General features: G+C 45.0%; 1 protein-coding gene across 1 annotated transcript in view; it reads right to left on the bottom strand.

The window, feature by feature from the left end:
* LOC120401307 overlaps positions 1–15370 on the bottom strand; it is a 52449-nt gene that overhangs the window by 32189 nt on the left and 4890 nt on the right. The window contains exons 3-5 of the mRNA XM_039531100.1: positions 12370–12444; positions 9562–10107; positions 7771–7917 (exon numbers count right to left, since the gene is read on the bottom strand). Coding sequence (XP_039387034.1) covers positions 7771–7917; positions 9562–10107; positions 12370–12444 — 768 coding nt within the window. The remainder of the gene's footprint in view (positions 1–7770; positions 7918–9561; positions 10108–12369; positions 12445–15370) is intronic.

Raw genomic sequence — 15370 nt, 5'->3', positions numbered from 1 at the left:
TGGTGTAGATATGTGGGCAGAGTTGGCATCGAGGTTTGTTGCATGGATTGGTTCCTGAGCTAGAGTTACTATGGTGCGGTGTGCAGTTACTGGTGAGAATATGCTTCAGGTTGGCAGGTTGTCTGTGGGCGAGGACTGGCCTGCCACCCAAGGCCTGTGAAAGTGTGGGATCATTGTCCAGGATGGGTTGTAGATCCCTGATGATGCGTTGGAGGGGCTTTAGCTGGGGACTGTATGTGATGGCCAGTGGAATCCTGTTTTTTTTCAGGCCATTGGTGGTACACCATAAATAAACCAAAAATAAATCAATAAAAATACGAGTGTAAAACACCATCACCCCCAACCCCTTACAGGTAATTTTTAAGAGCGTTATTGTGTTATCTGATTTTGAGACAATTATCTCATGACTCTGGTCATCCCTCAAGAAATCTTTATACCCTCAAGATTAATGTTATATAGAGGCACTTTTCACAGCAACACATCAGCAATCACTGCTAGCACCAGAAACAGACTACTCATTGCACATTACAACTGGACAGTATCTTGTAGACCAGTGGGTTTCAAACTGCGGGTCACGACCCAGTACTGGGTCACAGAATGTAAGGCACTGGGTCGCGGCAGCTCTGGTCAGCACCACCAACTGGGCCGTTAAAAGTATTGTCGGCGGTGCTGTCCGGCTAAGGCAGGTTAGTCCCTACCTGTTCTGACAGAAGCGGCCAGCAGCAGGTCCGGCTGCTAGGACGGGGGGAGCCATGAGGCCTAGCAGCCAGACCTGCTGCTGGCCGCTTCTGGGGCGCAACACGGTCCCAGGGCAGGCAGGAAGCCTGCCATACACCCCACCACCACCACCACTGTGCCGCTGACCAGGAGCTGCCTGAGGTAAGCCCCCAACCCCACGCCCCAATCCCCTGCCCCAGCCCTGAGTCCTCCCTAACCTGGAGCCCCTTCCTGCACCCCAAACTCCTCATCCCAGCCCCACCCCCGAGCCTGCACCCCCAGCCCAGATCCCTTCCTGCACCCCAACCGCCTTCCCCAGCCCAGAGTCCCCTCCCACACCCTGAACCCCTCATTCCCAGCCCCACTCCACAGCCCTCACCCCAATCCTCTGCCCCAGCCCTGAGCCCCTCCCACACCCCAAACCCCTCATCCCCAGCTCCGTTGGGTCGCAGCCATCAACAATTTTCTTCAAGTGGGTCACCAGGAAAAAAGTTTGAAAACCACTGTTGTAGACAACAGATAAGACCTCCTGAACAAATCCTCTGTCCTCAGACAGCTACTGGAATCCTATAACTGAGTCCCTTGTTCAGCTTTGTTAATATCTTTGACCTGCTGAGTCCAGTACACAGCATATTCTGAAGAAGGAGGCTGCTGATGGATATAACATATGGCAGAGTATGTCCTTCCAGGTAAGGCTGAAGACTTTTGTTCCTTTCCAGTTGTACAGTATGTTAAGTCCACCTTCCTCACAGTGTATACTATACCTAGGAAAAGGTCTTCCCACCCGACCTCCATTATCCCAGGCTATCCAGATCCCTTGCGTGAAGGCCACCAGCTACTCTTTCCTAGTTTCCTTGATGTTCTTCCCCTGAGGGAGGGAATTTCTCTTCAGACTTTGCCAATACTGCACTACAATATCCTGGAATTGGGGAGGGGAGGGGTTAACAGGTGCATCTTTCTTCCCATCTCCCAGATCATCTGCTGAAGCCTCTCTGGCAGCGGTGGGCAACCTGCGGCCCATGGGCCTCACGCGGCCTGTCAGGGAATCCACTGACGGGCCACTAGGCAGTTTATTTACATTTGCACGGCCGTCCGCAGCTCCCAGTGGCTGGGATTTGCCGTTCCCGGCCAATGGGAGCTGCGGGAAGTAGCGACCAGCACGTTCCTGCGGCCCGCACTGCTTCTCGCGGCTCCCATTGGCCAGGAACGGTGAGCCGCAGCCACTCGGAGCTGCAGGCAGCTGTGCAAATGTAAACAAACGGTCTGGCAGCCTGCCAGCGGACTACCCTGACGGGCTGCATGTGGCCCACAGGCCACAGGTTGGCCACCACTGCTCTATGGGCAGCCACTGCAACTCCATGCCCTGCAATGAGGCAAGAGGCTACCTGAGCAGGCGGTGGGCTTCCACCTGCAAATCTGCTTCCATCTTCCACCTCCTTTGTTTTGCAAACATAAATTTTTATGTATATTCCAAAAGATAAAGACTGGCCACACACTCACCCAGACCATCCTTTTCATGAGATGTGAGGGTCAGTTAAAACTCGAGTGCAGCTGCACTTTAATTCCTTCTTTCTATGGTAAGCATTTAGTCATGTCGTCTCTGCTGTTCCAGAGCTCTAGACTGCAATGGCTGTACACTGATGGCACTATGGATGGGCAGGGTTTTCTTCATCCTCAGGTTTGCATATTTAATGATGTCTCAGGACTTGGCTTAATCAGATATAAAGTCAGATGTACTGGTCATATAAAGACACCTTATCAGGAACCAGGAGTTGTATTTTTCATTACTGGGGGAAAGCCTCAATTCAGTCAGTAGGCAAACGGATTAATGTCCTTGATGCCTATTTATCATTGGAAAAAGCTATTTACAGAGTAAGAGGTTCTCCTAAAATAGTGAGCAAAAATGGGAATCCTATCTGAGGTTTAAAACACTCAGTAAGGTGCATTGTTTGTATTGCCTGGGGGTGTTGGATTGTTTCTGAATGTTTACTTGAATATTTGTAAATGCCTTATTCTTTTCTTTTGTTAGGAACAGTTTTGAGTAGGACTCAAATAAGACAAAAATAGTAGAGATGCTCTTCCAAACTCTACCCACAAACTAAACGCTACCCTCTCATGGTACAAAAATGAGATGCCATTCACAATAGATTGTGCAGATCTACATACTATGATTGTCCATCAGCTTGATCAGCTGTAAAATAATCAGTGCTTAATTTGTGCCTGGGCTTGCCAGGGTTGAGCCCCGGAACCTGTGGATTGGCAGTTCATAGCCCTGGCACCTCTGGGCTTGCTGCATCAGTTATGAATGTAAAAAACCTGCTTGAGCCCCAGCACCTCTTTCATTATAAATTAAGCACTGGAAATAATTCATGTTGATACTGTATGTATAATTAGGCTTCAGAATCAACACCTCACAGAGATGAATGGCAGTTATTCACCTTTCTCAGAACTATCATTTCAGGCTGCCTGGAGGCTCTGTGTCAACAGGTTCTCTGAAACCATGAGGGCTAGATTTTCTGGTGTGCTAAGGCCACTCTGTGCTGCATAATGTACACTTAAAGCAGCTGGCAATACTCAAGGGAGCATTCTCCCTACATATGAGGGAATTACTACTGGCACAGGCAGTTTGTCTACCTTCTGTCTCCCAACTCCTGATATGAGAGTTTAAGGTGCAGCCAGTCTAGAACCCAGGCCTGTAAAGTTGCCAGATAGTAGACAGCACTATGGTGCCATCTGTAATCTGTTGTTGCTTCATTACCTACAACCCTCTGTGGACACAGACCGTGGAAAGTCCCACCTCAAGGGGTCTGACAGCCAGCAGCCTCATGGCTTTTGATTGGCTCCCTACCCTACATAAACCCAAAGGGACACCCAGGTAATAGTGTGGATCTCATGTAGCTGCTACAACCATTCCTGCTCTTGAATTCCTGGTTTTGACCAGGGCTTGATCTGGACTTTGCCTCCTGATCTGGAACCTGAATCCTGACTCGGACTCTGACCCTTGGTATTGACCCTAGTCTGGAACCTGACTATGAGAACTCTGCCGTTCCTCCCAGCCTCAGCTCTGACCCTGCCCTAACCCTTGGTTCAGAATGCCCTTGTCAGGATCCTGACAGAGAGTGAGAAGGAGGCAAGGCAACATGGAGCTTTGCTTTGCTTGATTCTCCACAGGCATACATTAGAGCTGCTCCCCTGCAGCTCAACATCAGGAAGCCCTCTGCTTGGACACTGTGGAGAATTAAGCCCTTAATTTTCAAATGAAAAGTGACATCTAATGCTCCAGAATCTGAGCTATCACAAAAAAGTACTTGGGCTTGCTGAGTTGCTGTGAATTGACCCAATTTACCTCTGGCTTTGTGTTGGTTCTAAAAACTGCAGAACAGGACATACTGGTCTCCTTTAAATAAAGATTATTTTTTGTTTTTCCCTCCTTCTCTGATATATCAGTTTATTCCTGAAAGCAGTTTAGCACTGAATAGTTATTAGGGGCTTGAAATCCAGAGGCCATGGAAGTCAATGCCAAAACCCAGGCCCAGATCCAAAGGGACTTAGATGCTTAAACCCCAGATTTAGGTACCTAAACCCTACACCACCTAATTCCAGGAGAGGGGTTCCTGGCTGCAGATCACAAGCAGTGATAAGCACCACTCTGGCTAACTCTGTGAGAGGGATGGGGCTTAGGACACACCCCCAGCAGAGATATGCTTATGAACGACTGTGATTTGGAGATGCTTCCTCATAAGGGACTGTGTTGTGAGTGTTAAGAATTTGGAGATGTGCCCTGGAAGTAGGGGTTGGGAACAGTGCATGGGCTGCATGCAGCAGTTCATCAGAGATGCTTTCCAGTTTGTTTTATTAAAGTTTTATTCCTTTCTCATTCACTGGTTTGTTAGTTAATGAATCCCAATATTGTTACAGCCTTCTTGCTGGCTAGCTGAAGCAGCTCCTCAGGATGCTAGCTTTTGTGGATCCTGTTCTTAGGCATCCATCTCTCTCCATTCATTACTTAACTTAGGCTTTGCGGATCCTGTGATTTTCAAGGCACCTAAAAGTTAGGAACTGCAACACTGAGCATCGCAACATCTAAGTCCTTTTGTGGACCTGACTTCTATGGGCTTTGGCTCAGTCCTTAGCACACTTGACTCGGAATTAGGAGCTCTGGCTTCTCTTCTTGACCCACTTCTCTGTCTTTGTTTCTCCTTCTATAAAATGGAAACAAAATTTACCCACCTCTCTAATATACTTTGAGATCCTTGTATGGAAAGTGGTCTACACATGCAAAAACACTTTTATTGTAATTATTGTTCAAATAGCTAAAAGTGTTGTTATTTCCCTCCATTGTCCACAAAAATCAGGACTGTAGCTTCCTCACGGGACAAGAATGAACCAACATTTATATTTCTGTCACTAATGGTGGCTTATACGAAGTTAGCCAGTGGGTAGGTTCCACATCACACCTTGTGGACAGTATAAGCAAAGTACACAAGGTCTGCATAGGCATGGAGTTTAAACTACCCTGTCAGCCCCAGAGCTGGTCCCTCTAGGGCAGGGCTGGAACAGACTGGCAGAGCAGCATAGGACAGACTCTCCTGGCACTGTGTGGCTATATCTGTTTCATGTGTAACCCACTAGTCAGTGGGTTACATGTGGACTTCACTCTCCAGAGACGTCTCTCGGGTATCTTTAAGGAGCAGTACGTTCACTTTCAAATTCTGAAAGTGTATCAAGAAATAGAAACAAGCACAGACAACAAGCACAATAAAGCCAGTATATTGTTCATTGTATCCAGCAGATGGCAATCTGCTTATAGCACCAGATAGAAAACAGCGAGCAGAATCTAACTCCTAATATGTGCCCAAGGATGAGTGTGTTGAGAGGAAAGAAGTTGACGGTCATAACATATTTTAATTTTGTGTATTTAAAAAATTTTTTTTAAATGAGTGAATTTGAAAAAGGCACTGGATGGCAAGCAGGCCTTATATAATAAGGTTACGAATAAACCATATAATTATTAAAACACTTATTTTTAAAATACTTTCAATTTACACACATTCCATGAAAGAGAGTACCTATCGTTTGCTCCCTAACAGGTTTTAAAAATACAACTAAACAGAGTTCTCCAGGAATTCTTTGACCAGTAAGTAACGTAAATCATTAATATTGAACAATTCAAAGAAAATAAGATAAGAAAATGAGAACAGGAGCAGGTTCTGGAACCAACCCTATTAAAGGAAAACTTCATCCTAGATGGGGAATTTTATCTTCCCAGATCTTGAATGTTTGATGCAGATATTCAGGGATGCAAAACAAAGATTCCTGAATGGGGGAGTAAAAACTGTTTCCTGCATGATTAATAGTGGTTTCTAATGAAAGGGTTGGATCTTTTAAGAATTATTCCCCAACGATTAGAAAGAAGACAGTCTGAAAGCAGAAGGATGTGAAAGGACTCTGTTACTTACAGTAGAACCTCAGAGTTATGAACACCTCAGGAATGGAGGTTGTTTGGAACACTGACATGTTCATAACTCTGAACAAAACATTATAGTTATTCTTTCAGTAGTTTACAATTGAGCATTGACTTAATACAGCTTTGAAACTTTACTATGCAGAAGAAAAATGCTGCTTTTAACCATCTTAATTTAAATGAAACAAGCACAAAAACAAACACTTTCCTTACTTTATCAAATATATATTTTTAAACTTCCCCTTTATTTTTTTAGTAGTTTACATTTAAAACAGTACTGTACTGCATTTGTTTTTTTTGTCTCTGCTGCTGCCTGATTGTGTACTTCAGGTTCCAAATGAGGTTTGTGGTTGATCGGTCAGTTCATAACTCTGGTGTTCGCAGCTCTGAGGTTCCGCTATAGTTACCATAATGCTATTTTACTCTGCAGTTATTTATTTATTTTTGCAAAAAGATCCAGTTACATAATGCTTAGAGAAGATTGGTTCTACAATTGTTAAATTTAGTTGAATTTTTTTTGTTTTTGGTGTGCCAATTTGGGTCCCAATCCTGCAAAGACTTACACCTTCATGCACTGTGAGTAGTTCCATTGATTATGCACATGTGCAAGTCTTTGCAGGATCAGGATGTTGGGGTTATTTGCACAGGATCTGACAGATAGGTCTCCAGCAGCAAGGGTGTACAAAGCTCCTTTGATTTCCCTTCTCCCATGTCATGCCAGCAACTGCTGAGCTGTGCTTTGTGCTTTATATTCCTACCAAAATCAATTAAGGTTGGGCCCTGTATTTACACTTTGTGAGCTTGTGAAAAGCTAAATAAGCATAATGTTGCAGGGAATATTTAAATTTGTAAATAACATTTATAAATTAAAAGTAAATAAAATTAGCACTGTCAGTACCCATCATTTTCAATCCAAAGGAAAAGCAACATTATCTACCAGGGTATTTTCCATGTTATATTTCTGATACTTCAGGTCAAGTCCTTCATTTGTACAAGTCTAGCTGTGTTTCCCTTCAGAGTTAAACGAATCTCTTATCTCTTCTGCACTAAAACTAATAGTAAATCAGACTATTTCCAGATTGCAGTTTCAATCATGGATGAAAAATTGTCACACTGCATGTTGACAAACCAGCAAGACAAGTTAATTCATGAAATTTCAGGTGTATGGCAGCAGGTAGATACAAACTTTGCAACTTTTTTCTAATTCAGTAGATTCAACCATATTTCAGGCTTTCTTCAATGCAGGTAAGGAGGGAAGGAGAAAACACATATGGAAAGAAAAGTCTGATTTATAAGAATGTTTATCCTTCCTAGACTACTACAAGTCTTGTTCTTGGAGACAGCCCGGTACAGGTAATATGCTTGATGAAACTGGATTCTGCAGGCTTCACTAAGTTCTTTCTCTACTGATTCGGTTTCTAGTTGATATTTAAAACTTGACCCATTGGGGTGTCTGTGTTTTTATCTCTCAAGCAGTTCTGCTATTCAGTGTGATCTTTTTAAAAAGTGCTCTGTAAAGATACTCCCAATTTTTGAGATCTCAGAAGTACTTTGCAGGAAAAACAACAAAAACAAAAAGTGAAACTGACTTTTACCATTTGTTGCCGCTTCCGTTTGCTCTCCTCTTCCAGTTTGTTCACGTCTGATCTGCTTCTCATATATGCTAGTTCATTTTTACACATTCCTTCCAAACCATCAAGAAGAGAAACTTCCCCTCTCAGGTACTGCTGTTCTTCCTGATTTAATAAAAGAAAAAATTAAGTTGGTGCAAGAGTCAATGCACATTTTATAGAGGCCATGCACATTATGTTTCTTGTTTTCACATGACAAAAAAGAGGATCTTGTTAATACTTACAATTCCAAGTTGCTATTGTTTTCATGGATTCTGGCTGTTGCACACCAGCATAACTTGTGCACTGGTTGGTCACACCCAGGACAAACAAGTCAATTCAGAGAGAAAATATAAACCTACATAAGGCAGAGAGTTGCTAACTAGTCATTTACTGAGGAGGAGACACTTAGATCCTGATATTACAGTTACATGCTTGACTTTACACATGGGAGTAGTTGCACTGACTTCAACAGGACAACTTGTGTAACGTCAAGCATGTGAATAGCTGTTCGCAAGATCTGAGCCTAGGCATTAAAAATATGAAAAAAAAAAAAGCTTTAGGGGAAAACCCACTATAAAAAATCCCTTATGGAACATTCTCTATCCTATTGATTTTTAAACAGAAAATGATAACCTTCCTATGGAAATTGAAACATACTGTAGAGTTCAATAAAGAATTCTATCCCTGCTGTAGAAGTCTATAGTGTGGTTCAAAAAAACCTAAGAAAGGATAGAATTCTCTATTCATTCTACAGATCTTAAAATAAAACCCTATTCCAGTTCTAAAGTAGCTTGTCGGTTTAGGTCCCAGTTCCTCAAGGTACTTAAGCACATATCTAACTTTTAAGCATGTGACTTCAATGGGACAACTCAAATGCTTAGGTTTAGGTTTAGTACCTCACTGAACTGAGGCTCTATTCTCTAAGTTCTCGAGGAACATTCTATAAGGGTAAATCCATAGGTGTTCAGAAAAGGAGAGTTCTGTTTATTGCTGAAGTTCTAAAGGGGTGAGGAAGTGAAAAAAAATTCTTAAAAAACAGGATTACAGAAGGCTAAAGTTGTGCTATGGGATACCATAATTTTCAATATACAATAGCAGAAGTTCTCTTCTACTTCAAACATTTAGAGTCAGATTCTGCCACCATACTGAGTAGCACCTTATTCTAGAGGCAAGTCTGCTTAATTTTAAAGTAGATTTTGCAGTACAATATAGACATGATGGAATTACACCAAGGATCAGGTTGGCTTGCAGAGTTCTTTACCATCTTAAAGACCAAACATGAACATTTATTCTTCAGTCACTGTTTCATTACAACAGGGCTCCCTCCAATGAGTATCCAAAGGCCTCAGCAAAATATTCATTATTATTTTGGGGCACTTAAAATGCTGTATAATAAACATGCCATACCATGTCATGTCATTACCTCTAACATGTCATTAACACTAATGCCACCAAAAGTGAAAATACTGGAAAATTGTGGGGAGTAGGGGGAAGTTATATTCTCTTTTTAAATCCACATATTTCCATTACTTAGGTTTCAGCCACCTCACCTCATGTCTGATTACAGCAAAAAAGTAGATAGCAACCAGACATAATTAGAAAAGATGAATGATTCCATCTGGAACTGAATAGTGTTGGTTCTGTTTAAAGTTCCCTCCTTCCTTGCAATGCCCTCTGATCCACATATGCACACTGATATGCAGCACAGGGAATAACAGAAGCACACTCCTCTGAAGTCATATTAAAAGGCAGGTATCTTTGACTTACCACAGAGCCAGTTACTTCACTCTCTTGTCTTTGAGCTCGTTTATGATGCTCTTCATATCTTTTCAGCTCAGCTTCTAGCTTCACAATCGTCTTCTGCAAGGCCTCCTTGTCCCTCTTTGACTGCAAAATGAACTTGTCGTACTCATTTTGGATCCTCCTTTCCTTTTTGCAATTTGGACACTCTGGAACTTTGTGTGTCTTGGCTGACAGTCCTTCTGATGCTACCTTTGAAGATGGCAAATCTAACCTGGATTTGTTTTCCAGTTTAATCTCTCTAGTACTAAGAAAAGGCACTACTAAAGTGTTTGAGCGAGCCCTGAGGTATCGACTGTGGTCTGTTGTTACTTTACTTTTATCCACAGCAGTAACAGACTGGATGGGTGCTGAAATTTTCTCCGATGGCTTCTCCACTTGAGGTAGGTTGATTTTCTGCCCCTGGATGTCTCTGGAAACATCTAGATTTGATACATAATCCTTGCAGCTTTTGTACGTAGATCTGGAGGGGGTACTGAGACTGAAGTGAATAGGAGGAAAGGAAGTCTGCAGCTGTGGGACCCATTTTTAATTGTATTACTTTCTCAAAAAATAATAGTTAAGTCAACTGTACTATATCTAAAGAAACAAAACAGCATGATTATTTCAAGATATCATCAAAGCATCGTTAATTTGTAGTTAATTTTTTTGTTGCATTCTTGCATTCTCCTCCAATCTCCATTTGTAGGCACAGAACAATAAATAAGAGCTCTAAGTACTGAATTATGGAGATATTCCTAAGGAGGTTACTACCATGATGTGAAGCCTTTAGCATTCATAAATCTCCAGGTATTTTATTAAGCAAAGTAAGCATTATTATTCTCATTTTACAAATAAGGAAACTGATGCACAGAGAAGCTGAGTGACTTGCTCAAATTTACACACCAAGTTAGTAACTAGATAGGGTGACCAGATGTCCTGATTTTATAGGGACAGTCCCGATATTTGGGGCTTTGTCTTACATAAGTGCTTATTACCCCCCATTCCCGTCCTGATTTTTCACACTTGCTATCTGGTCACCCTATATCTCGACCAAGAATAAAACCAAGTTATAGAAATTTCAGAAATTCCTAAGTGACTTGTAATCATAAATCATGTAAGCGCGTTTGAAAATACCACTCCAGCTCTCCTGGTTCGCCAACTAGGGCTCTGACCACTGAATCACTCTGCCTACCATGAAGCTAATGGGAATTTCGCTGCAGTAAGGAATGACTAAGAAATGCAGGATTTGGCAGGTACAGAATTCTTCCCTAGATTTATTATTTATATTTATTATTTATTATTATAGTAGTGGCACTGAATTCCATAGTACATTGATAGATACTCACCAGGTTGAAATTCTCATTTGCAGACTCTCTCTACTTTCAATTGTATTCCAAGTTTTAAAAATTATGGCTTGATTCTCAATTACTTTGCACCTTGTGTAATCATTTACACCCATTCATAGCTATAATAATGACATCTAACTCTTATACAGTGCTTTTCATCCATAGATCTTGAAGCATTAGCTCCAATTCATCCCCTTGCTAGTGCTCAGTCTGGGGGAAGCCAATGCACCTTCCCTATTCTGGGGTTGTTGGGGGTTAGACCAAGTCTCGCACAGTTTAGAGCAGCCTTAAGGGTTGCCCTAACTTGCACTGCAACTGCAATGGCCCCTACAGGAGCTGTGCCACCCAAGAACAGCTGGAGTCATGACCACCTCATCTCAATCTGCACCCAACATGCTTCAGGCACCAAAGGCTCCCAGATATTCCTTGTGGAAGTCCTTATAGCTGCTTTATTGTAGGTGTAAACTGCTACCATTCTGATTTGTTATTGTTTTATAGTCACTTTACACAGGTGTAAATGACTATTCACAGTGCAGAGCTCTGGAGAACCAGACCCTCTTAGTAATTTTAAAGTAACACTGTCTACCTGAAATCTAGTCCATTTAGAAAATGGAATTCAGTGTACAGTCATTTCAGTTACTGGACTACAACTGCCCCTGAGTCCCCTTGACAATTCTGTGATTTTAAAAATCACATTTTCTTACCTTTTTTCTTTCCCCTGATGCTGTATGAAAAGCCCACACAAACAGCGGAACCTGACTAGCTATACAAGGAAATAGTGAAAAAGACTGTACACCACGTACTGTCAAATGCACAAAGTAATCAAGCTGGAAGAAAGATCTCATATTTTGCTATAATAACCTTTGATGCTAACTAAAATAATAGCAGGTAAAAAGTTTTCAGACAGAAGTGAGATTTTTTTCAAGTTGACAGTGTCCCTCTAAGAGGTATAAATAGGACTGAGAAAAGGGAGTGAAATAATTAGCTGACAAAGATTCCAACCTCAGCCAAAATAGCACAACAAAACGGCAGAAACAGTGAGCCTTATAGCCCTTTCCAGATCAATAGATCAAAGGAATAAAACAGCATGGGGAAAAAAAACTATTTTTTTAAGGTGCAGATAATTACGGAAATACGAGGCATCCAAGATGAAAGAAGAAGAGCCACATAAGAAAGACAAATAAAAGTGTCAAAATAATTTTTACACACACTTACTTAACCTGTGTGGTTTTCCACCACCTTCAACTTGGTCTTAACCCTACAGGGCTGATTCTGCTACCATTTGCACTAATATAATTAAGGAATAACTTCACATTACATTAAAGTAAATCCAGTGCAAGTAAAAGGTAAAAACCAGGCCCAAAGTTTTAAGCACCAGGAAGTAGAGAAAACATGTTCAACTTGAATGCAGTTGTAACTGGTCTAGTAGCAAATGCTTTGGCTTTACCTTTCTTGCACTTGTAGTCTCAAATAATCCACTTTTTTTCCTGGGATTCTTCTGAGCAGAAAGTGCACAGAGTGTCTTCAATTAAAATAGAAATAGCAAAAGATCAACAAAGCTTTTCACCATACTAATACAAACAAACCTGTTTTATTGAACCAGTTTATATGTATTTTCTATAGCTAAGATCTGCTACTAGTAAAGTTGGTAAAAAATGTTTCATAAAGCACTTCGAGTTCTGAACTGAAATACAAAAATCTGACCCACTTCATGTAAAAAGTAACTCTTAGCTACAGGCCACATTTTAGAGACAGACTGACATTAGAAAAGTGTTCTAATTCACCAGGAAGCTACATTCAGAAAGTTTCACACACACCCTTCATCACAGTTTTGAAATAAGATTCAGCTAAATCAATTATATGTACAGCTTTTATTTTTGTACATGTTGTTACTGTCACTCTTATCAACATAATTAAATTAATACAACAATAGAACTGAATTGCATCAATGTTTTTCAATTATTAGGCATCAGGGAGGAGGTGGAGTGGGGGTGGGAAGAGATGGAGTGACAGAGGGGCCTCAGGAGAGGGCGGAGCAGGGGCAGGAAGAGGCAGAGCAAGGGCAGGGCCTCGGGGGCAGAGAGGGAGCAGGAGGAGGTGGAGCGAGGGCAGGGCCTCGGGGGCGGAGAGGGAGCAGGAGGAGGTGGAGAGAGGGCAGGGCCTCGGGGGCGGAGAGGGAGCAGGAAAAGGTGGAGCGAGGGCAGGGCCTTGGGGGCAGAGAGGGAGCAGGTGGGGGTGGAGCGATGGCAGGGCCTCGGGGGCAGAGAGGGAGCAGGTGGGGGTGGAGCGAGGGCAGGGCCTCGGGGGCGGAGAGGGAACAGGAGGAGGCGGAGCGAGGGCAGGGCCTCGGGGGCGGAGAGGGAGCAGGAGGAGGGGGAGCGAGGGCAGGGCCTCAGGGGCGGAGAGGGCACAGGAGGGGGCGGAGCGAGGGCAGGGCCTCGGGGGCAGAGAGGGAGCAGGAGGAGGTGGAGCGAGGGCAGGGCCTCGGGGGCAGAGAGGGAACAGGAGAAGGTGGAGCGAGGGCAGGGCCTCGGGGGCGGAGAGGGAACAGGAGGAGGCAGAGCGAGGGCAGGGCCTCGGGGGCGGAGAGGGAGCAGGAGGAGGTGGAGCGAGGGCAGGGCCTCGGGGGCGGAGAGGGAACAGGAGGAGGTGGAGCGAGGGCAGGGCCTCGGGGGCGGAGAGGGAGCAGGAAGAGGTGGAGCGAGGGCAGGGCCTCGGGGGCAGAGAGGAAGCAGGAGGAGGTGGAGCGAGGGCAGGGCCTCGGGGACGGAGAGGGAGCAGGAGGAAGCGGAGCGAGGCAGGGCCTCGGGGCGCAGGGAGCAGGAGGAGGTGGAGCGAGGGCAGGGCCTCGGGGGCGGAGAGGGAGCAGGAGGAGGCGGAGCGAGGGCAGGGCCTCGGGGGCGGAGAGGGAGCAGGAGGAGGTGGAGCGAGGGCAGGGCCTCGGGGGCGGAGAGGGAGCAGGAGGAGGCGGAGCGAGGGCAGGGCCTCGGGGGCGGAGAGGGAGCAGGAGGAGGCGGAGCGAGGGCAGGGCCTCGGGGACAGAGAGGAAGCAGGAGGAGGTGGAGCGAGGGCAGGGCCTCGGGGGCGGAGAGGGGAGCAGGAGGAGGTGGAGCGAGGGCAGGGCCTCGGGGGCGGAGAGGGAGCAGGAGGAGGCGGAGCGAGGGCAGGGCCTCGGGGGCGGAGAGGGAGCAGGAGGAGGTGGAGCGAGGGCAGGGCCTCGGGGGCGGAGAGGGAGCAGGTGGGGGTGGAGCGAGGGCAGGGCCTCGGGGGCAGAGAGGGAGCAGGAGGAGGTGGAGCGAGGGCAGGGCCTCGGGGGCAGAGAGGGAAGAGGCGGAGCGAGAGAAGGGCCGTGGGAGAAGAGGCGGAGCAAGGGCCTTGGGGTGGGGCACTCACCAGGAAAGATAAGTCAGTGCCTGTGCTCTAAATACCTACCTCTCTTCTGGTAGCCCGTCTCATCCCCCCACTGTTGCTCACCCTCACACTTCTCCATGCATCCACCCATATTCTCACCTGAAGGGCTTGGAAATATTACCAGACACCTACTAGTCCGAGAATTACACTTGCTACTGGCCTGTACAAAGGATGAATGGGTGGGAATTGGCCAGGGGTAATGCTGTGGTAAGAGACCAATCTCCCCACAGCTGCCAGGCAAGAGGAGGATGCTGGAATTTCTACCAAAATGCTGTCTCTGGCCCCTTTTTATTGGCTCTTTCATATCAGTCTCTAGCTACTAGATGTCAGATGAATGTGAAACTCTCTGAGGCCTGGTCTACACTAGGGGGGCGGGTTGATCTAAGGTACGCAACTTCAGCTACGCGACTAGCGTAGTTGAAGTCGAAGTACCTTAGTTCGAATTACTTACCCGGCCTCACGGCGCGGGATCGACGTCCGCGGCTCCCCCACCGACTCCGCCACCGCCGTTCGCGGTGGTGGAGTTCCAGAGTCGACGGGAGCGCGTTCGGAGTTCGATATATCGCGTCTAGATGAGACGCGATATATCGAACTCCGAGAAATCGATGGCTACCCGCCGATATGGCGGGTAGTGAAGAAGTACCCTGAGAATCCTTGGTTGGATGGGGTGTCCACTACTCTAACTATATCTTTGTTTTTGAGTAATCCCTCTCAGTGAATAGCTCCATTGCCTACTTAGGCTCACAGCGTTCCCCACCAGCATTAGGGTGGAGTTAACTTTAATTCTTGCCACTTTCACAACTGCCCACAGGATTCTGAATAGCAACAGACACAAATGACCAGAGTGATTAGCTTTTACTGTGCTGCATCTTGGGAAAGCTCTGAGCAACAACAGAAACACTGCACTTGGACTGTACATTTGCAGACTTAGGAAGACAGCACTGCATCAGTTTACTTGCGGTTCATGTTTATAATGGTTAGAAATGTGAGGCCTGCTTCACTTCTTGTTTATGCTATTTTAAATCAGAAATAAGGCC

The sequence above is a fragment of the Mauremys reevesii genome, linkage group 3, assembly GCF_016161935.1.
Source record: "Mauremys reevesii isolate NIE-2019 linkage group 3, ASM1616193v1, whole genome shotgun sequence".
NCBI lineage: Eukaryota > Metazoa > Chordata > Testudines > Geoemydidae > Mauremys > Mauremys reevesii.
This window is presented reverse-complemented; position numbering and strand designations above follow the sequence as displayed.